General features: G+C 33.3%; 1 protein-coding gene across 2 annotated transcripts in view; it reads right to left on the reverse strand.

Moving 5' to 3' along the window:
- The window catches only part of SNTG1 (syntrophin gamma 1), a gene marked incomplete at both ends in the record, with an annotated part of 354,349 nt that overhangs the window by 20,980 nt on the left and 308,238 nt on the right, over positions 1 to 25,131 (reverse strand). Inside the window, one exon of one of the 2 annotated variants that reach the window (XM_080802472.1) lies at positions 14,110 to 14,220. The exons of the other annotated variant lie outside the window; for it this stretch is intronic. Within the exon in view, the coding sequence (XP_080658598.1) occupies positions 14,110 to 14,220 (111 nt within the window). The remainder of the gene's footprint in view (positions 1 to 14,109; positions 14,221 to 25,131) is intronic. 2 annotated transcript variants of the gene reach the window in all.

Here is a 25,131-nt window from a genome sequence, read left to right on the forward strand (position 1 = left end):
TCTTGATTATGGAAATGGTTCCACAAATTCGCACATGTTAGCATTGACATGGGACTATACACATATTGCACCAATGTCATATTCCTATTTTTTATATCATACTACAGCTACATAAGATATAACATTGGGTGAAACAGTACGAAGAGTATACAGAATATCTCTGTATTATCTTTATAACTACTTATGAATTTATATTCCACAATAAAGGATTTTGATAATGACCACATTACTATTTATATGTATTGTTACAGTTTTACAATAATAAGTAATAAAGCTGGAGCACCTCGGTGGCTCTGTGGGTTAAGCCTCTGCCTTTGGCCCAGGTCATGATCTCAGGGTCCTGGGATCGAGCCCCACATCAGGCTCTCTGCTTAGCAGGGAGCCTGCTTCCCCCTCTCTTTCTGCCTGTCTCTCTGCCTACTTGTGATCTCTCTTTCTCTCAAATAAATAAACAAAAATTTTTAAAAAAGTAATAAATCTGACTGAAAAAGTCAATGCTTTATTACCTTCAGTCTAAGTATAAAAAGATGTCCTGTCTAAAATGTATCACAGTGTCTGCTTACACACCCTATCACTCATCATTGTGCAAAATCAGGAAAATTCAGATAAACAGAAATGTTAATTATGAAATATCTATGGCTGTGGTCTTGTGAAAAATCAATAGAATTGGATTTTTATTAAAATCACTATATTATGAGATTTCAAGTGTAATTTTCCATAAGCATATTGCTTTCAATGCAAAATGTCAATATTTTTTTTCCAGTTTGTGTTCTTACTTTAGAAGACACAAAACCTAAATTTGAGTAACAAAGAATCAAGAAACAATATTTTCCCCCATTTTGTGAATTGTTTATTGCTTTTGAGTGTCTCTCGATGCAAAATTTTTAGTTTTAATTAAATAGAAAATATATATATGCACACACACACACACAAAGATTATTTTTTCTTCATTGCATTGCCTTGGCATACTTTCCAAAATCAATTGACTATAAGAGAGAAGGTTGTTTTGGACTGTTGATATTTATTGCACTATGTCTATCCTTATGCCAGAGTTGTCAATATACTGTCTTGTTTACCATAGCTCTGTAATAAGTTTTGAAATTAAGAAGTATGTGTTGTTCAATTTCATTCTTTCTCAACTGTTTTGGTTGTTCTGGTTATCTTGCATTGTCATAAGATTTTAAGATTAGGTTGTCAATTTCCATGATAAAAAAACGTTGGCTTTTTTGAAAGGGTTTTTATTGAATCTGTTGTTCAATTTAGGAATAAATTGCTTTTTTCACAATATTGCCTTTCAAATAATAAGTATAGGACATCTTTCACTCTATGCAAATCTTTTAAATTTCTTATAACAATGTTACTTATTTCCAGTATACAAGTTTGCACTTCTTTTGATGGTATTTTCTTATTTCATTCATTTAAATGTTATTGTAAATAGAATTATTTTCTTAATTTCTTTTGGAAATTGTTCATAGCTTATATATACAAATATAATTGATATTTGTATGTTGATTTTGTATACTACAACATTGCTGAAATTATTTATTAGTGAAAATGGTATTCAGGGGATTCATTATTATTCTCAATATGCGACATCAGCATGTGTGAATTGAGATAGTTTTATTTCTTTTTATTGCCTGATTGTCCTGTCTAGACCATCTGGTACAATGTTGAGTAGGAGTGGCAAGGCAGACTTCCTGGTCTTGTTCCGATCTTAGCAGAAAAACACTTATTCTTATTATTAAGTATGATGTTCTCTGTGGGTTGCACACAGCTGTTCTTTATTAGATTGAAGAATTTCCCTTCTCTTCTTTCACTGAGTGTTTTTATTATGAAAGGGTGATGGGCTTATGAAATTTCTGTATTCTGTATTTACTGAGACAATACATGTGTTTTAAATTCTATTAATATGGTATACCACATTGATTATTCTGGGGTTGATAAACCAATCACGAATTCTTGTAGTAAATCTCACTTGGTCATGGTTCATAATTCTTTTAAAAGATTGATGGATTTAATTTGTATAAGTATTAATAATATTAATACTATTAAATAATACAATATTTTGTATGATAATATGGTTAGTATTTTTTTCATTGGTGAAATCATTTTGTATTAATGAAGTCCTCAAACAATTAATTCAATCTCTACTTTCAGTAGGTCTAATCAATTTACTATTTCTCCTAGAGTCACATTCGGGAGTATGTGTTTTTCTATAAATTTCATCCTTTCATCTAAGTTACCTAGCTGGGGTTGGCATAAAGTTGTTCCTTTATTTCCTTTTTATCTTTTTAAAGTCTATTTCATCAGGAATTATGTCCTCTCTTTCATTCATGATTTTAGCAATCTGTGTCTTCTCTTTGCTTGATGAAACTTCCCAAAGGGATTTCAATTTAGCTGAACTTTCAAAGAATCAACTTTTGATTTTGTTCATATTATCTATTGTTTTTATCTTCTATTTTATATTTTTCTGCTCTAATCTTTATTGCTCCCTTTGTTCTGCTTCCTTTGATTTTAATTTAGTATTCTTTTTTTCTTTTTTTCCTTTTCAGCGTAACAGAATTCATTGTTTTTGCACCACACCCAGTGCTCCATGCAATACGTGTCCTCCTTAATACCCACCACCTGGCTCCCCCAACCTCCCACCCCTTCAAAACCCTCAGGTTGTTTTCAGAGTCCATAGTTTCTGATGGTTCACCTCCCCTTCCAGTTTCCCTCAACTCCCTTCTCCTCTCCATCTCCCTATAATTTAGTATTCTTTACCTAGTTTCCTTATATGAAAATCTAGGATGCTGATTTGAGTCTTTCTTAATATACATATTTATAGATATGAATTTACTTCAATCACTGATCTATCAGCATTTAATAAATTTTAATAGATTGCTTTTGTTTTCATTTATCTCAAAATATTTACTAATAACTCTTATGCTTTAACCTTAGACTCACTGATAGTTTCAAAGTTTTCCTTTTCCCAGCACATACAGTCAATTCTCGTTATCTGTGGATTCTGTATTTGCAAATTTACCTACTTGCTAGCATTTATTTTTACTTCCAAATCACTATCCATGGTGTTCTCATGGTCATTTGTGGATATATGCAAAGCAGTGAAAAATTTTAGTAACACAGCATGCACTTTCCTAGTAGAGGTCAAACAAGGTAACACTTGGACTCCTTGTTTCAGCTCAGACTGTGAAATGTACACAAGAAAATGTCTTTTTTTTGCAGTTTGTTTAGTGTCAAGATTTTCACATTTTTGTATCCATGACTTTGCTCTTTAAAATGACCACAAAGATGGGGTACCTGGGTGGCTCAGTACTTAAGTGTCTTCCTTTAGCTCATTATGATCCCAGGGATGGAGCCCCATATCGGGCTACCTGCTCAGTGGGAAGCCTGCTCTCCCTCTCCCTCTCCCCCTGCTTGTGTTACCTTCCTCCTTGTCTCTCTCTCTGTCAAATTAATAAATAAAATCTTAAAAAATAAAATAAAATAATAAAATAAAATGACTGCAAAACGTAGTGCTAAAATGTTGTTTGGTGCTCAAGTGCAAGATCTTTAGGGGCGCCTGTGTGGCTCAGATGGTTAAGCCTCTGACTTTGGCTCAGGTCATGATCCCAGCCCTGCACTGGTCTCCTGCTCAGTGAGGAGCCTACTTCTCCTTCTCCCTCTGCCCCTCACCCCCAACTCGTGCTCTCTCTTGCTCACTCTGCTCTCTCTCTCTCTCTCTCTCAAATAAACAAATTTTAAAAATCTTAAAAAATAAAAAAAAAAATAGAACACTATAATATGCTAAATACAGGTGTTGGATAAGCTTTGTCTGGGCATGAGTTATAGAGCTGGTGACTATGAGTTCAATGTTAAGGACTCAACAGTAATATTAAATAAGTTGCCTTTAAACAAAAACACACGTAAAACAAAAGTTATATGTTAATCAGTTGATGAAAATGCTGTGGCCGGAGGCTTGAAGGAACTCAACCCTGTATATCCCCTAGAGGCATTGTTTCAGTATTTGCTGAATTACTGTTCATGATGACTTTATAGAACATAAATATCATGAATAACAAGAATCAACTGCATTTATGAAGTTCCCCAATTCTCTTTTGTTTATTCTAGTTTAATCTCATACTTGATGGAAAATATATTTTATATGATTTCAATACTTTTGATGTATTGAGGCTTTTGTATGTCATAGCATTGGGCCTATCCTGAAAAACATTCTATACGTACTTGAGAAAAAATATGTATTCTGCTGTTTTTGGGTGGAATGTCCTATAGATGTCTGCCCAAGCTAGCTGTTTTCTTCTGTTTTTTCAAGTCTTCTCTTTATTCATTTATCTTCTTCCCAGTTGTTCCATCCGTAATTATAAATGAGACATTGAAGTCTCTAATTATTATTGTTTCGTTTTCTACATCTCCCTTCAATTCTGCTTTTGCTTCATGCATTTGAACTAATATTATTAGGTGCATGTATATCTATAATTCCTATGTTTTTCTGACGAAATCACTTTTTCATCACTATAAAATGCCCTTTTTCTTAATTAACAATTATTGTTTGAAGTCTATTTTATCTGATATTAGTGTAGCCACTTTAGTTCTGTTTTATTATGTTTCTATGGTATATGTATATATGTGAGATATATATAGATCGGTAATCTATATATATCTCCATTTTTTACCTTCAATCTGTTTCTAAATCTAAATTCTATCTCTTATAAACAGCATTTAATTGAACAATGTTTTTAGTCATTTTCTTCAATCTCTACCTTTAACTGAGGTATTTAAGCTTTTTACATCTAATGCAATCACTGTAAATGAAGGATTTTCATCTGCCATTTTACTCATTTTTTTCTTATGTTTATTAGGTTTTTGTTCCTCTATTCTTTGATTTCAGCTTTTTTGTGTGTTAAATAGAAATTCTTTAATGCATATTTTAAATTACTTTTGCTTTTTTATTACATAATGTTATTTATCAATGGTTACTGTGGGGATTAGTACTAATATCTTAATTTAAATCAATTTCATTCTCATTAATATTAACTCAATTTCTATTATTTAGAAGAAATTTTGCTCTAACACATAAGCTCTGTTCATTCCTGCTTCCTTTGTACTTTTTGTCATACAAATTACATATTTATACATTTTAAGTATGTCAATACACTTTTATAATTATTGCTTCATACAATTGTCTTTTAACAGTCTTTTTTTTTCAATACTTTGAAGATATTATCTCATTGTCTATTAGCTTCTGTGGTTTCTAATAACAAATCATCTGTTAATATTATTACTATTTATTTACATCTTAGTAATATTGATGACCCCAATGTATATGATAAGTTATTTTCTTTTGCTGCTTTCAAGATTTTTTCTTTGCCTTTGATCATCACTATGACTATGATAAGTCTAGATACAGTTCTTTTTTATTTTATTCTACTTGGAGTGTGTTTTTTTGTTTGTTTGTGTTTTTTTTTTTTTTAATATATAGCTGATTGTTGACACACAATGTGACACTAGTTTCAGGTGTACCACATAGTGATTCAACAAGTCTGCATGTTATGCATGCTCATCACAAGTGTAGCTACCATCCATCACCATGCAATGTTATCATAATATCATTGACTGTATTCCCTAGGCCAAATCTTTTATTCCCATGACTTATTCATTCCCTAACTGGAAGCTTGTATCTCTTACTCCCCTTCACATATTTTGTCCATTGAATTATTGAATATGTAGATTATTTTTTATTCATTGTGAGTTTTCAACTATTATTTCTTCTAATATGTTTCCTGTCCCTTTCTATTTTTCTTCTTGGACTCCCATTATACATATACAGGTGTGTTTGATAGCATGACATAGGTTTCTGAGATGCTGGTCATTTCTCACTATTCTTTGTTATTTTTCTGTCTCTCTGATTAGATAATCTCTATTGTCCTATATTCAAGATTATTGATTCTTTCTTCTACCAACTCAACTCTTTTTGAGTCCCATTAGTAAATGTTTTATTTCAGTTAATGAATATTTCAACTATAGATACTCTATTTTTTAATGTAATGTCTCTGTTGTTACTTTCTGTTTGGTAAGACATCATTGTCATATTTTTCTTTAGTTCTTTAGACATTGTTTTCTTTAGTAATTTAAACATATTAATTATACCTAACTTAAAGTCTTTGTCTACTGAATCCAAAATCTGAACCCCATTTAAGACATAATCTGTTGGTTGGTATTTATCTTGCTTATGTATATACTTTTCTGCTTTTTACACATGTGATAGCTTTTGGTGGAAATTATATATTTTAGATAATATCTTTTAACAGCTTTGGGGTCAGATTCTTCTAATTTCCCAAGGTTTAATCCCAAGATTTCCCAAGGAAAATCTACTGATTTTCTTATTGCTGTTTGTTTGTTTGGCACTTTCTTGCATTAACTCTATAGAATTTGTATTCCCTGTAGTGTGTTCATACTAAGTTCTCTGTTAGTTTGTTTTAGGGTTTTTTGTTTTGTTTTATATTGTATTGTTTTTGTTTTACATTTTTAAGTCTAGCTGCCCATTGGTCATATCTGGGCCAGCCAACTATCAGTCAGACAATTTCATTTTATGCATTGCCTTTAAGTCTGTTATTCTTTATCAAGGAAATCTGCATATAAAGGCACATTTCAGGACACTTACAAGATAAAGTTAACTCTAATCTTCTGCCTATATGTGGTCCCTAGGTCAGTGAAAATAAGTGATTGGTGCCTTTTCCTTTCCCAGGTCTTTCCTGGGCATGCACATATCAATATAAATCTCCAAGAATACATCAGAGTTTTCCTAAACTCACAATCATTGCCTATTATTCTATGACTTTCTTTTCAATTCCAGACCAGAATTTTGTTTGTTTCAGTTGAAATCTCAGGCTTAGATAGTCAAATTGTTGCCAGCAGTTTGCTATTGCTCTCTATGTCCTAGGGTAGATCCCCTCTTTTCTTTTCTCCCCTCCCCTTGCTGAGCTAAGCTCTGAGTCACATAACCACCACACTAAGAATAGAGACTTCTCAGGAAGCTTCAAATTAAACCAAATTACTGACTCTGCTCTGGATGAGGTCAGACCTCTCAAATTTCTGCAATGCCACTGGCTTTTGGCTATAAAGCCACTGTCTGGGTGTTACTGAGTGAGGCCAAGCAGTTTCTCTTGCAGAGACAATTTTCTGTTCATTCTGTGATTTTGGTTATTTTCCATTTTTGTCATTTTGGCTAATTTCTAGAAAACTTGAAAATAGATGTTTGATTTTAGTAGCTTTGCAGGCATTTCCACTGTTTTTGAGGGAGGGCAAGTTTACTGAGGCCCTCTAGCCACTATTCCACAAGTCACCCCTCCTCTAGATGATTTAAATTTTGTCGGATTTTGAAAGTTTTGGGGTGTGATTTATTCATTTATTTATTTATTTACTAATCAGAACTCAGTTTTTCCTTTCACTCTGAAAGTGGAAGTACACATTCAATTTTTTTTTTAATGGAAATCTTCTATTTTTCTCTCCTTCATTTACCCTTTTCTATTCATCTTGAATGCTATTTGTTCCAGCAGTGGATTCACAGAATCATCTTTCATCTTATATTTTCCATATTTTATACTGCTGCATTTTTAGAGAATCCCTCAGCTATATTTTCCAGCTTTTGCTGTTTCTATTCTGTTAGAGTTTTTATTTCAAATGTGGTCTTCATGTTTCATAAAATCACTAATTACTCTATTTCATAAGAGCTAGTTTTTAAAAATTAGCTGCAAGTCTTTCTAAGCACTCTGAGAAGGTTACTATATATATTCTACTTTAGGGAGATTGTCTTTGGTAATTGCTGAGGATGAGACATTGTGGCTGAGGATAAGCTGGAAGTCTATCTTATGGAGTAGGGTCTTCCATCATTTCTAGAGATCTTTGGGGCACTTAGAGCTTGATCCACACTCACAGCTTCAGCATGAGATAAATCCCTTATTGTCTCTACTGCAACAAAAACTCATGGGAAAGGAGGGATTGACTAGCCTATAAACTCAAAGAGAGTTTCCAAATAATTATCCTGACAATTGAACCACTACTCATTCTCACTCCTCACTCATTCACACGGAGAACTACCTGAGTGAGAATCATTGAATTGATTCATTTTTTTTAAAGATTTTATTTATTTATTTGACAGAGAGAGAGAGCGTGAGTGCACAAGTAAGCAGATCGACAGGCAGAGGGAGAGGGAGAAACAGGCTTCCCCACTGAGCAGGGAGCCCAATGCGGGACTCAATACCAGGACCCCACCACCATGACCTGAGCCAAAGGCAGATGCTTAACTGACTGAGCCACCCAGGTGTCCCTCAATTGAATCTTTTTAGTGGTCATTTATCTTTTTTGGGTTATGGGCTCTTCTGTGCATCTTTTTACTTTTATGCTGATGACAAAAACTCCTTTTCTTCTTTTTCTTTACCTATAACTTTCTGCCAATTCTAGGATATTTTTGAACACCTAACAGAAGTATGTTGGTATTCTCAAGTCTTCTGAGAAGAGCACATGTGCTCTTATCCTCACAAAAGACATGGACTATAATACTCTCCATCTTATGCTGGAGGATGCTTAGTCTGAGCTTAGATAACTCATCCTACATAACAGGCATCATATTTATATATGGAAGCCAGAGTTCTTTAACTACTTTTTTTGAGATTTTATTTATTTATTTGAGATAACAGATGGAATTTGAAATGATGGAACCCAGAGGGAGAGTGAGAGGAAGAAGTAGGATCCCTGCTCAGAGCCTGATGCAGGGCTGATCCCAGGACTCTGGGATCATGACCTGAGCCAAAAGCAGATGCTTAACCAATTGAGCCACCCAGGTGTCTCCAGAACTCTTTAACTATTAAGCTCATATTCTTACTATTACAGGGTAATGATCTGTATAAAAATTAGATAAGCAATAAATGGCACATAAAGATAAATTGAATTATAAGATTTAACAAATTTCAATAACTGATATTTGTTTAGTTTTGCTTTATCTAGTTAAGCCTAGGACAAGTGACGTAATAAATTATTTTCTTCACATCATTATTTACCAATGTGTCCTTTATGTTTAACCTAAAAATAAACTTTTTATAGAACCTTAATGATTATAAGAAAATATTCACAAGTTGTCCAAAATCACAAAAGTTTTACAATGTACTTATGGAAGTACATGGAGACTTCATGACGCATAGTTTCAAAATATTTATCAAAATACTGTGAGTAGAAATTGTCACTTTGATCTATTTTATGTTAATCTAAGTCATGAGAAAGCTGATCTTTCTAGGTAAGATGAAATTTTCTTCAAGTAATGTGGAATTTTATGTCATTGATTATTTTTGAAACTGTTTCTCATTTCTTCTGTCAAAAATTGTGTATGTACAACTTACTTTTGTAAATGAAATTAAAAAAAAATCCATGGACTAAAATATAATGCTTTTTTAAAGATTTTTTAAATTTATTTGACCCATTAAGAGAGGGAACACAAACAGGGGGAGTGGGAGAAGGAGAAGCAGGCTTCCCACAGAGCAGGGAGTCCAATGTGGGGCTCGATGTGGGGCTCAATGTGGGGCTCCATCCCAGGACCCTGGGATCATGACCCAAGCCAAAGGCAGCTGCTTAACGACTGAGCCACTCATGTGCCCCTAAAATATAATGCTTTAACTTGCTGGGTATTTTTGTTGTTTACTAAAATTATTTTCTGGTAGAGTTTTATTTATTCATTTATTTATTTTTGTTATTTAGATTATGCAATTTAAATTATATAGTTGTTAACTATCAAAGAAAACTATAAATTGAGGAACTATCCAATAAAACAATGGGTGAGGATTTGAAATTAGAGGGACAAAGACAATATTCCACAAATACATTTTGAAAACTGCTTAATATAATGCTGATGTCCGTGATTTACTTCAAAATGTGTCAAGATACAATGGATTAATGAACAGATAAAGGGATGGGTACATAGATATATGATAAAGAAGTACAGTGAAATGTTAATCATAGAATTTAGTGTATAGAGGGCCTTTACTGTAAATTATTTAAAGTATGCTGTATGCTTGAAATTTTTCATAATAAAATGTTGAGAAAAGTGTTTACCATCCTCAACTGTAAAATAATGATCTAGTGTAATTTAAGAAATTATTATTTCTTGCTCCCAGGCAAGCATCAGGGCAGGCCTTAGGGATATGATGTTATAAGATATATTCTTTGTGTTTAAAAGTTCTTGATCCAGTGGAGGAAGCATGCTAGTGAACAACTTCCATCCAGGATGGTTACCAATGTTATGATATACATAAATTTAGAAGAGTTATACAATATACAGAGATGTTTCTGTCCCTGTTTTGGAGACACAGACTCAGGGCAAATTTTCTACACTGAAATTTTAAAAATTAATAAAATTAGTAAGATACAGAAAATACCCCAGGCATTTAATAAATTATACTAACTTGGGTTATGGTTATAAACTTGAATTTTTTAAATGTGGGAAGGACTCTGAGTTTATATATGTTAATCACCTTTACTAACTTCTCTCAATAATAAAAGCTGCTATTTTTGGATATTTCCTTAGTCATTATGCTAGATCCTTGAACGATAAAATCATTCATCAGTGTTTTTGTTTTTGTTTTTTTGGTTTTGTTTTTTGTTTTTACTGTCTTCTATGTGCCAGGCCCTGAGGATATTTATTTCTATACTTTCCTTGAAGAGTAGCAATTTGTAATTTGGTGATAGATTGCTCTAGGTAGTACAGATAGAAAATGGTAAAAAGGAGATTTTTAACTCAAGGCTACTTGATTCTAATTTTCTTTCCACTATATCACGTTGCCTATTCCCTTAATTTAAAAAAATATATTCTAAGAGAGGAAATGTTGAATCCTCAAATGACATAAATTTCAATTATAAGCCATCCTTATCATACAAAAGTCCAATAAGTCCAATAATGTGACACCTGCCAGCATTTTCCTTGATGTTCTCCTGTGATGGTACTTTTTATTATTATTCACGGGTTACAATTATAAATAACAATTGTGTTAGTTTTAAATATTTTTTTAAATTATTTTAAAGATTTATTTATTTATTTGACAGACAGAGATCACAATTAGGCAGGGAAGCAGGCAGAGAGAAAGGAGGAAGCAGGCTCCCTGCTGAGCAGACAGCCTGATACGGGGCTCGATCCCAGGACCCTGGGATCATGACCTGAGCCAAAGGCAGAGGCTTTAACCCACTGAGTCACCCAGGTGCCCCTAGTTTTAATTCTTAAACAATTTTTTTAAAGAGTTTATTTATTTGACAGAGAGAGATCACAAGTAGGCAGAGAGGCAGGCAGAGAGAGGGGGAAGCAGGCTCCCTGTTGAGCAGAGAGCCCGATGCGGGACTCGATCTCAGGACCCTGAGATCATGACCTGAGCCAAAGGCAGAGGCTTAACCCACTGAGCCACCCAGGTGCCCCAATTCTTAAACAATTTTTATGTCAGCAGAGGTGATACATACCAGTAAGGCCAAACAATCCCATAGAGCCAATTAGTTAGTTTCATCTGTGTTAGTCTGCATATTTAACTTGGTATTTTCAATGTTACCCTTACAGGTATTATTATCCTTCTTTCTATAGAAGGAGGTGGTGTCTTTAAAGAAGTTATAGTTATATAATTTATATATTTTATACAGTTATATAATATATACAAAATTATATATATATTATATTATATATATACAAAAATATACAAAAATAACAAAATATGACCATTGGTGAATTATATAACCATAACGTGTGTGTGTGTGTGTATATATATATATATAATATAATATAACCATAACGTGTGTATATATATATATAATATAACCATAACGTGTATATATATAATATATATTATATAACCATAACGTGTGTGTATATATATATTATATATGTAATATATATTATATAACCAAAACGTGCATATATATATATATACACACACACACACACACACACATTATAGTTATATAATTACCAGTGGTCATATTTTGTTATTTTTGTCTGTCTTTCTCCCATCCAAAAATTATGGTCTAAAAGTTTAAGAAAGCCATTCAATGAATTTTCTGAAACTAGCTCTTAATGAATGAATTTATTAAATATTGCCTAAAACACTATAAGAAGAATGAGTAATATTTAGAAGCTGTGGGGGTAATAAAGTTATTAAGTAAGTAAAATTAGCTGTATAAAAAACATATGCGGGGCGCCTGGGTGGCTCAGTGGGTTAAAGCCTTTGCCTTCAGCTCAGGTCATGATCCCAGGGTCCTGGGATTGAGCCCCATGTCGGGCTCTCTGCTCAGCGGGGAGCCTGCTTCCTCCTCTCTCCCTGCCTGCCTCTCTGCCTACTTGTGATCTCTGTCAAATAAATAAATAAAATCTTAAAAAATATATATATGCTACATAGAACTAAAGTACAGACATTATAGTTAGTCATTGCTTTGCGTTTCTCTTTTTGTTTCAACTCATTTTGCTGTCAACTGTGAATTATTAGCACTTAAAACAATGAGAAGAGAAGTGATATATCAAATGTTATACTGCTATCAATAGTTAGTGGTTGAGTTTCCGTATTAGCCAGAATATGGAACTGAAAATATTAACATCGTTCACCATTATTAGAATAGGGTGATGCATTTTTTGATGGTAATACTAAGAACTGATTTAAAGAGCAGTGTGAGTGTCTGGCACAAAGGAAATGATCAACTAATCCTAGTCAGAGGGGAAAAGAGGAGCTGTAGCAAGAGATAGGAAGAAGGCAGCTCCATAGATACATCTATATTTAGGGAAGATGCAATGATGGAAACGTAGAATTGAAAATTATGCAGCAATTTTAAATAAAGGGAGTGGGTGAAGTTTTGATGGTATTTGCCTAAACTGACAGGAGACAAATAGAAGGCGTAACATATATAAGGTGTAACATATATAACATAACGTAACGTAATGTAAATATAAGGTGTAACACCAATGCTTTAGAGAAATGTAGCAGGAAAAGAGCCCCCAGAAAGGGGCTGTATCCACAGTTACCACTTTAAATAATCTACAGACTAGGCAGAGTAGTTAGGCAACTCCAAAGATAAACACAAGACAGAGAGTATCCACAGAGAAATTCAAACAAAAGCCACGGAGAAAAGTTAAGGGACAAGCATGAGCAGATATATAAGGTAAGAAAGAAGTTATTGTTAAAATAAGAATGAGAGGACCTGATGTGGGTATAGAGCAGTGTTACAGAAGATGTGTACTAAGATGTCAGAGAGGGTCATTCTTTGGAAGGTTTTGACTGTCAGACTGACCTCCTCACCTGAATTTAATAGGTGCAGGAATGTAACAAAATTATGCTAATTTTAATCTATAGTTGAAAAATTATATATGGGTTTTCATTTCCATACCATTAGTTTTTCATTCTAGGTTTGTTATTTATCCTTTCCTCCACATTGGAATAATATATTTACAATTTATTCTACCCCAAACATTATTATTGTGAATTTTTCTGTAGAGTAATTGAAATCATTTAAATTCTGAATATATACAAATATATGTGTTAATAAAAATAAATGTAGTGAATCTTTCTGATGAGTATAAAACAACATAGTTAATATATTTCAAAATACTGAAAATTTGCATCACAAAGCAAGAAATCACTTATTCATTTTATTAACACATAATAATATGAGGAAAATGTGAATTAATTTTAAAACTATTTTTCTTTGGGTATTTGTATTCATATTCAAAGACGGAATAGAAAATGGTAAAATATAATCAGAATTTTTTATTTAAATTATTATTTGAAATGTGAAACTACAAAGAAAGTGACTATTTTGGTTCCTAGAATGTTACTTTAGTGTGACACAAATGCAGTTTGTAAGAAATTAAGAAAATGCAGTTAGCTCTAACTTATTTTGAGTTACGCCTTCCGGTGAAATTTTGCCACTAAAATCTCAAAGTGATTTTATTCTTTTGGCCATGAGAGATGTCCCAAAATAAATAGATAATGTGGGTTTTTGCTCTTTTGGTTCTCCTAAATATTCTCCCTGGCATCTTAATGGCATTAATATAGTCAGCTTATATGATGATGGTTTATATGATGAATCTGTATTTACCTTTGCTTCAATCTGCTTAGTATCTGGATTCTGAAACAAAAATTTGATTTTGCTCTTGCCATCATCTGAAGAACCTTTAAGCTGAGAAAATTTATATCTCCAAAGTATAGCCTAAAGGGGAAAAAAAAGAGAAACATATACAAGTCAGCACAATTAATATCTACATTCAAACCAAGAAATAGTCCTCTTTTAAGTGGTAAAAGTTAACCATATTAAATTAGTACTATATCATAAGATTAAAAAGTAAATTAAAATATATTTATCAAAGGCCATAACTTACTATTCAACATGTCTTTTAGTTTCCAGAAATAACTTTAGTGCCCATGAATTAATTATTTAAAAAAATAAGTGCAATAAATCAATTTGAGTATCCTGCTTTATATTATCACGAAATAAAAGCAAGCTCAATTAAAGGATATGTCTATGCTACTGAAAGAGCAATAATATTTGTTATTTGTTTCTTTTTTCTATTAATAGAAGTGGTAAGGTGATTTTTGAATTGATAATTCTATAGATATTCTATAGTACTTTCTCTTAAAGCTTAAACTAATAATCTGTAGCTTTGTCAAGATAAAAGATGAGCCTTAGCAAATAGTTACAACAAAAATTTATATGGTATCCTCACAAGACTACTAAAATAAGCATTTTAGAGAACTAACCCATCAATCTATAATATTCCAGTCAATAGAATTATTTGACTAAAGGCCATCTTCCAATATCACAGAGGCAAGTTTAGATAGTATGAAATCTATGTAAGAACCAAATGTTAGTTACAATATGACCACGAACTTATTGTTTGAATATATAGTGACATGGAATCCCAATGACAAGCCCAAAGATTTTTTGCAAGTGAGAAGTATGCATTTTTTTTGTTGGAGAGAAAAAATAGGACCTGGTATAGAGAATTCTTATCACACAATTTATTCTATTTTAATATCTCACATAATATGGTACATTGTCACAATTAATGAAACAATATTGGCACATTATTATTAACTAGAGGCCATCATTTATGCAGTTTTTCTTTGTTTCAACTTAATGACTTTTATCTAAGACTCCACCTAGGATACCACATTACATTTACTCATTTTGTTTTCAGCTCTACTTGTCTGTGACAGTTTCTCAGATCCTTGTCAGACTGTCCTTGACAATTTGAGGAGTACTGGCTCTGGCTCAAGATTTTGTAGAATGCCCTCTACTGGAATTTATCTGATATATTTCTTATAACTAGGTTGGCTAAAGATTTTTAGAAATGAGATAAGACCCTGTCATATTTGACAATAATCTCAGTGTGTATTTCTGAGAGGTTTCCACTTAAAATATGTTATTATAGTGGAGTGTGTTGTATGTGTTTATTAAATTTCATTAGGTGGCCTTAACATGATTCAATAATTCATTGAAATATAAAACTATTTGGGAAAAATGACTTTATATATGAATTATATTTCTTATTATTCTATTATTAAAGTATTTAATAATATTCCTGCATGTTTTCAACCTTTTAAAATTTGTTACTACTTGTTTTATATTCTCATATATGGTCTATTCTGAAGCGTATTCTTCTTTTTTTTTTTTCTTTATTTGACAGAGATCACAAGTAGGCAGAGAGGCAGATAGAGAGAGAGAGAGAGGGAAGCAGGCTCCCCGCTGAGCAGAGAGCCCGATGTGGGACTCGATCCCAGGACCCTGAGATCATGACCTGAGCCAAAGGCAGCAGCTTTACCCACTGAGCCACCCAGGTGCCCTCTGAAGCGTGTTCTATGTGCACTTGAAAAAAATGTATATTCTGGGGTCACCTGGGTGGCTCAGTGGGTTAAGCCTCTGCCTTCGGCTCAGGTCATGATCCCGGGGTCCTGGGATCGAGCCCCACATCGGGCTCTCTGCTCAGCGGGGAGCCTGCTTCTCCCTTCCTATCTGCCTGCCTCTGCCTACTTGTGATTTCTCTCTCTGTCAAATAAAAAATTAAATAATTTTAAAAAAAAAGTATATTCTGTTCCAGTTGAGTGGAGTATTCTGTGTGTGTCTGTTAGATATAGTTAGTTACAGTTTTGTTCAGGTTCTATATTTCTTTATTGGTCTTCTGTCTGGTTGTTCATTCCATTATTGAAGGTGGAGTATCAAAACTTCCAAGTATTATTAAATAGAGTTGTCTATGTCTCCTTCCATGTCCAAAGTTTAGCAAAACCACTGTTTTGCTGCCTCAGCATCCATTCAGTTTGACCAAGTGGCCTGTAGGACCTTAAATCCACATTAGCCCCCTTGTGCAAGTGCATGCCCTAGATAGGAGTCACAGAGTCACAAACATATAAGTTCCTGATATAACTCCCCAACAGCCCTTCTGATCAATAGAATAGAATCCCTTGTCTCCCAGGGTCTGTATGCTTTGTGTACAACTTAGATAAGCCCCCCATGCAGCTTACTAAAACCTTGCTCTTTGGGTATGAATTGACCAGTTCAGCTTAGCTCAGGAACCCCAAGCACTCTACCCTTAGACCCTTAAAAAGGCATGCATTCCAGATCCTGTCTCACTGTCTGTACTGCTCACTGCTTCAACCACCCATGTTGCTCCTCAAGTCATGCCATGCCCTTCCTCCAGGACCTGCTAGTAATAAACTCCTATATTTCAGTTTTCTTATGGTCTGTTTCAGAACTGTGGCTCACCATCTGGCACCCTGTGCTTTACTTAACAAATGTTAATTTAACAAAGTCATAATACTCTAATTCTCTCAATGTTTAAAATATTTTGGGGCCCTGATGTTTGCTGTCTATGTTTATAATTGTTAAATTTTCTTTTTGAATTAATCCTTTTATCAATATATAATACTCTTCTTTGTCTCCTATAACAATAACATAAAATCTTTTTTTAAAGACTTATTTGTTTGAGAGAGACAGAGACAAAGAGACAGAGCGAGTAGGGGGAGAAGCAGAGGGAGAGAAGTAGACCTCAGTGAGTATGTAGCCTGATGTTGGGCTCCAGCTCAGGACCCTAAGATCATGACCCCAAAATCATGACCTGAGCCAAAATCAAGAGTCAGACTCTTAACTGACTGAGCCACCCAGGTGCCCTGACAAAATCTATTCTTAAACTGGTTTAGCCCCTGGCTCTCTTCTGGTTACTATTTGTATGGATTACTTCCTTACATTGTTTTTATTTTAACCCACTTGAGTCTTTAGATCTAAAGTTAGCCTCTTGCAGACAGCATGTTTTTGCATCATATTTTTTAAATCTATTCTGTAATGAAGAGAAAATGACAGTTATTGCTTAATGATAACAGAGTTTCTGCCTGGGGTGATGACAAGTTTCAGAAACAGTGTTAATCAATTAATGCCACCAAATCGTACACTTAAAAATGGCTAAAATGGGAAACTTTATATTATTTTAACACAATAGAAATAAAACTTAAAAAAAAATCACTCTGGAAACAAAGTATCTCCAAAATCCACTCAAGGCAAATGCTAATTAAAAGGTTCACACTTTAAAAGGTATAATGAAATTGCAAAATCACAAATTCCTTAAAAATAAGGATAAGAAAATTATCAATAATAAGGACACATAATGCATTTATACAGAGTCTTGCTGAGCCTTTACTTATTCACCAAACATTTTTGCAATGACTACTATATAGTAAGCACTTTGATAGATTTAGATAAAAAAGACATTGTCACCATCCCAAAGACATTAATTTCTGAACAGGTAAATGCTTTTGTCTTAATTTTTACTATGAGACTATACAACTTATAAAGAAGCAATATCCAATACTATATATTGTCTTAAATGTTTCTTTAGTTCTGTTACTGTACAGAATCTTCTAACAATAAAACCACGTGGGACAATTAACTTTCTGGAAAAAAAATAAGTTAAACATTTAACTCACAACTTCCTCTAAATAAAATTCCTTATGTTTTGAAAAGTGAAATAATTTTAAATAAGCCAAATTGTAGGAAAATGACATAATGTAAGTGAATACTGAATAACTTTGAAAAGAGGGAGTTCTAGACATAGGAGTAACAAAAAATTATATACTCATATGTACAAGTAATGTATATTTACCAAAATGAAATGCAATAAACTTAGTGGCATATAGAAGATATGGTATAGTATAAAGAAAATTCTAAACATATAATAAAAAGGCAAATAATATTATGCAGAAGCCATTAAAAATGGCAAAACAATACTTATTTTTAATAAATATAAGAGCATGTTCAATTTCACTAGAGTGTAATAATATTAAAATGACTTAACTTTGCCAAACATTTAGTAAAGAGCACTGAAAATTTAAGAACTAAAGCTAGCAAGGTTATGTTGTAACAAATATTTGCATAAAATTGCTAGCAACAATGTGAATTCTTTAGGATCATAATTTTAATATATTTAAGCCTTAAAATATTCATATTATTTGATCCAGAAATTCCATTTATAAAAATTAACTAAGGAATAGGATATATGAAAAACAAAATAAACTGTTAAATATATTATAAATAAATATCGAAAATGGAAATTGTGAACATTTTGCTTAAAATACTATTCACCAGAATCACATATTTACATAGAAAAATACAAACATTATAATGGTAAGGAAGAACATAAAGACATGAAATTAGATGAGATTAACCATGTTAAAACTAAAGAGCTTGTAAAAGGCTGGAGGGGAAAATGCTAAATATAGCAACTTATGTAGCTCAGGTACTGACATTAACTTACTACATGGTTTTGCATAAGAAATTTTATTTTTATCTTGCTAAGCTAAAAAATTAAGGCTTTTACATTCTCAAATTATAATTAAAATCTTAAAATATTTCATATGTATTACAGTGTAAAACAGAAATTTACTATTTCAACTAGATGGGTTTTCAAGGGGTAAAACAGACTTTAAAAGCTCGTTATTTTAAATAAAGAACAACAACAAACTTATTCTGGCTAAAGAAGGCATATTATAGACACATGAAGGAGGTTTGGAAACTTTGGGGAATATGCAGAATTACTTGGCTGTAATTGGGAAATTCTAAAGAAAAATAACATAGTTGATGAATCTAATAATGACTGGCTGAAAGATTTGTCAGTTAAGAGGCAATGACACAAAATTAATATCATAATAACTATGGTGACAGATGGCAGTTAGATTTATCATGGTAATCACTCACTAATGTACATGAATGTTGAATCACTATGTTGTACACCTAAAAGTAATATAATATTGTATGTCAACTCCACTTCAACAACAACAAAAAAGGTAAATCAGTAGCAAAACAAAGCGTGCACTTAACACACTTATCATGGTACCTGGAAAATAGTATTCAGTAAATGTATACAAGTATTAAAACAAACAAAAGTTAACACAATATACTAGGAAGAGTCAGAACAGGTTTGATAAGCTATGTGAATTGGTAATTCTCACAGAAATTCATTAAGGCCAATTTGGAGAATTCTGAATCTGAACATGTTACCAGTAAAAGTTTCACAGCTCTAAAAAAGAACTTAGTTTAAGAACTCTTCAGCAATCCTATTTCTTATGACAATATTTTGTTTTTAAGACTCTGATAAACATGGCAACTATGTTAAGAATATTAATGATGAAAAAGATGAGTGGACACCACTATGTTTTATAACATGCGATTTATATATTGCTATAATGAATACAACGGTAGGTTCCTAGTAGCCAGCTCTGAAGTAGACTGAGATGGGATGGTGTTGGTGAGATGTGTATGGAGAGTGGGATTGTCTGTGGTTATTTAACAGATTTTGATGTTTTTAGGAATAAGGTGCTAGTGAAGAGTGACAGAAGCAGGTGTTCTTTGCCTCAAGAGCTTTCCAATCAGGATAGAAAGTAAGCCAAGATGCAGTGATAAGTTCTCTATAAAATGCATGCAGAATTCTATTGGAAAAGTGAGCTTGCATGATGCCACAATAAAACTTTAAAAATATATGGAATTTTTGTTTCCATTTTTTTATTCTGTTATATACACACACACATATATATCACATATATATGCATACACACACACATACACACACACACACACACACGCACATATATATATGCATGCATACTACACACAATGGTATAATCAATAGTTGCCAACATGGAATGAGATGAGGAGGATCTTATGGATCAGAAACTCCTCTCCCTGATCACCTCTTTTTGGTGCCCTCTTCCCCATATACTGATCTAATTTCCATTACCGGTAAGATATTAAGATCTTTTCCCCAATTATAATGCATTTATCTCAGGAAAGGTAGTGCATTTTTTGGGCAACGTACTGAAATAAAAACAAGTGCTGATCTTAGAGCCATAAGTATTGAAATGTAACCCAAACTTAAGCCACATGACCTTGGGTAAGATTCTTAATTAATTAGAGACTAGTACATTCTTTGTAAATTAAAAGTAGTGATACTTGACTATCCTACTTTAAAGAATTACTGTGAAAATGATACTAATGAAAATTGCTTATAAATAGTAAGGGGTTTTTTTTGTTTTTTTTTTTTTACTATTAGTTAAATTTTGTTTAGTAGAGTTTCCTATTAGTTAAATTTTGTTTAGTAGAGTTTTTTTCCAGTAGAACAGTAGAATATGGCAAATTCTGAGGTAGGAAGGCCCCTGAACACAAGTGGCAATAATAGAGATGATTTGGGGAGAATATGGAAGTAGAGGTGACAACTTTCCAAAGACAAAGACTGCCTTCTGGATCTGTCTATTGTCTTCTATGGGGGGTGGGGAGGGGAACAAACAAACAAAACAAAAACAAAAACAAAAACAAACCTTTATATTTAGTTTTAAAATTAAAAATTTACTTGATCTTACACATAAGTCATAAAATACACCACATTTGAAAAAACATGTCACAGTAAATGTCATAACAATTTTCTCATTGATATGAGTGATATATTGCACAGACTCCTGGTACTAGGTTATACCATGTCTGGAAAACCTCCTCCCTCTCCATCTGCTTCTATGATTTCCCTGTGTTTCTTCCTTTTATTTTATTTTATTTTATTTTTTCTGCAACAGTTTTAGCATGTTTTGCTCCTATATTCGGAGCAAAAGGGTAGTGAGTAGTGGAAGAATAGCATAGAACTAGGAGGGGCAGGGAGAATTTTTGACTGAGTGCTTAAACCCTTTCAGAGACAAAATTATTCATTAATTTATTCATTTATATAAAACCTTTTAAGTGGAAATATTTTTTTTCATGCTGCTTAATTCTTCCATCCAACCCTGCCCCCTCAGTATGTTATACAGCCCTCTCCACAGATCCACACTCAACAACAACAACAAAAACAAGCTTATCTTTTACACCATCCTCCTTCCCAGAGTCCTGTTATATTGAAATACTGGCTGATATGGGAATGTCACACCAGAATATTTTCCTGGTCAGCACAAAGGGAACATGGAGGGTCCTTGCTGATAAAGTTAAGTACAGCTGGACAAGAAGTGCTAAAGACAGCTGTTTCTTCAGGTGTCATGAGGTAAGGGGAGACATATTCATTATTTCCATATCCATGAGCCAGTTGGTGTACCAGAATGCATGCTACAACTTGTCTCCTGGTATCCGAGAAGAATAAAACTGTTAGCAAATTTGTCAGAGAGGTCAGTGGGAAACAGGAAATTCTAGATTTCCTATACATAAAAGGTACACAGGAAAAAGAGGATAAGTGTGAATTCTGTGGGGTTTCTAGACAGCAATCTGAATAGATGTAGGTCTTATATATTGCATGATTGAAATTCTTCCAACTCATTTCATAGTTGGTCCCTTTTTATTATCTAGGTTTCACTAGAAATATCAACGCCTCAAAGAGCCCTTTCCCTTCAAACTATTAAAAGGCCTTTTTGAGGTAATCTGTTTGTCAATACCTTGTTCATTTCCTTCCCAGACAAAACTTCAGTCTGTGATCATACTATTTTCTCTTCACTGTAAAGAAAGCTTCAAATCTACAAGCAGTTGGTCTGATTAGCTCATCAGTACATCCCTTACCCTTAATAGAGTAGCTGGTATACAACTGACACAATGAACCTAACTTTTGTTAAATACATGCATCAAGAGAGAACACATATTAAAGAAGAAAAATCTTCCTTCTCCTTCCTTTTATTTTGTGGTTGTCATGTTATTGGAAAGGTGGGGAAAATATACTAAAATGAGAACTTCATTTAAAAAAAAAAACTGTGAAATACTCATGATTGGAAGAACAAATGTTGTGAAAATGTCATGCTACCTAGAGCAATCTATGCATTTAATGCAATCCCTATCAAAATACCATCAATTTTTTTCAAAGAAATGGAACAAAAAATCCTAAAATGTATATGGAACCAGAAAAGATCCCGAAGAGCCAGAGGAATGTTGAAAAAGAAAGCCAAAGTTGGTGGCATCACAATTCCAGACTTCAAGCTCTATTACAAATCTGTGATCATCAAGACAGTATGGTACTGGCACAAAAACAGACACACAGATCAATGGAACAGAACAGAGAGCCCAGAAATAGACCCTCAACTCTATGGTCAACTAATCTTTGACAAAGCAGGAAAGAATGTCCAATGGAAAAAAGACAGTCTCTTCAACAAATGGTGTGGGGAAAATTGGACAGCCACATGCTAAAGAATGAAACTGGACCATTTCCTTACACCACACACAAAAATAGACTCAAAAGGGATGAAAGACTTCAATGTGAAACAGAAATCCATCCAAATCCTTGAGGAGAACACAGGCAGCAACCTCTTCAACCTTAGCTGCAGCAACTTCTTTCTAGAAACATTGCCAAACGCAAGGGAAGCAAGGGCAAAAATGAACTATTGGAACTTCATCAAGATCAAAAGCTTTTGCACAGCAAAGGAAACAGTCAACAAAACCAAAAGACAACTGACAGAGTGGGAAAAGATATTCGCAAATGGCATATCAGATAAAGGGCTAGTATCCAAAATTTCTAAAGAACTTATCAAACTCAACAACCAAAGAACAAAGAATCCAGTCAAGAAATGGGCAGAGGACATGAATAGACATTTCTGCAAAGAAGACATCCAGATGGCCAACAGACACATGAAAATGTGCTCAACATCACTTGGCATCAGGGAAATACAATTCAAAACTACGAGATACCACCTCACACCAGTCAGAATGGTTAAAATTAACAAGTCAGGAAACAACGATGTTGGAGAGGATGCGGAGAAAGGGGAACCCTCCCACACTGTTGGTGGGAATACAAGCTGGAGTAGCCACTCTGGAAACAGTATGGAGTTTCCTCAAAAACTTGAAAATAGAGCTATGTTTTGACCCATCAATTGCACTACTGGGTATTTACCGTAAAGATACAAATGTAGGGATCCAAAGAGGTATGTGAACCTGAATGTTTATAGCAGCAATGTCCACAATAGTCAAACTATGGAAAGAACCTAGCTGTCCATCAACAGATGAATGGATAAAGAAGAAGTGGTATATATATGCAATGGAATACTATGCAGCCATCAAAAGAAATGAAATCTTGCCACTTGCAATGACATGGATGGAACTATAGGGTATAGAAGGTATAATGCTGAGTGAAATAAGTCATCAGAGAAAGATAATTATCGTATGATCTCTCTGATATGAGGAATTTGAGAGGCAGGGCAGAAGGTTAGGAGGGTAGGGAAGGAAAAAAAGAAACAAGATGGGATCAGGAGGGAGACAAACCATAAGAGACTCTAAATCTCACAAAACAAACTGAGGGTTGCTGGGGGGAGGAGAGGTAGGGAGAGGGTGGTTGGGTTATGGACATTGGGGGGGGTATGTGCTATGGTGAGTGCTGTGAAATGTGTAAGTCTGATGATTCATAGACCTGTACTCCTGGGGCAAATAATTATACATTATATGTTAATAAAAATAATTAATAATTAAAAAAACTGTGAAATATCCAACTTTTGAGCAGGCAACACTCTAACAATCAATAGACAATGATATCTTTGGATGTGGCAAATCCATAATCTCTGTCTTCTCTAGATAAATTTAATGAAATGGCTGTGTTTGTAGCTAGAAGTATTGGAAAATTCTTGCCACCAGTAGTAAGCTTAATTTGTTGAACTTGATGGAGATCAAATACAAAATGAGTAAGAAAACAAACAAACAAACAAAACCCCCCCAAAACTACCAGTAATATGTAAAGACATTTCTGAACATTTTTAAAATGTGGAATTTGATCCAAAGACTTCATCATAAATAATCAAAGGCTAGATTTTTCACTTGCCCAAGTCTTTCCATGGAGGACTGCTTCTACTTGTTCCTGGAGAAAAAGGAGGTTGAACATGGTCAAATACAGTTGGTGTGTGAGGTTCATTAGCACAATAATGTCTGAGAATATTTTCAGAAATGAAACTCATTTAACTTAGTTTAACCAGGTAATTTTTTCCATGGAATACATTTAAAAAAATAATAAAAATTGCACTATAAAATAAAATATTTAATGCAACAAGCTGTCTTAAATACCTTGTTGATTTATTAAAATATTTGCTTGTTTTTGACAATCAAAAACAGCTTTTTGATTATAGGGAATGACAAATATAAAATGTATGTGGCATTTTGAAGATGCCTGTAAATATTTTTAACTGCCTAAAGCTGCAAGTAAAGTCATCTGTATCTATGAAGAAAGAACAACACAATGAATCATAGCATTTTCAATACTGTAGTGATAATAAAGTCATTAAAGATGACAAAAACAAACAGTAAGAAAATATATAGTTGTAGCTTATTAATGAAAGTGTTCTCTCAATTAAAGATTATGACAAAAAGTGTGCAAAGGAATCTTTTGCCTCTGACCTACTCTTTATAATTAATACATTTTATTTAAAACAACACAGGCAAACATAAATGTTAAAAACCTCTGTTTCAATGTCTTTTGGGATTTAAAACTTAAGGTCATCATTCTTAAACCAGAGTGTAATCCTTATAAAATGTGCCTACAAATGATGATTGACGATGAAATGTTGAACTATTATCAAACAGAATATCTCATGCAGATAATGAGGCCCATAGCATTGAGTCATTTGTGAACACATGTACGGATCA

This window comes from Martes martes (assembly GCF_963455335.1).
Source record: "Martes martes genome assembly, chromosome: 4".
NCBI lineage: Eukaryota > Metazoa > Chordata > Mammalia > Carnivora > Mustelidae > Martes > Martes martes.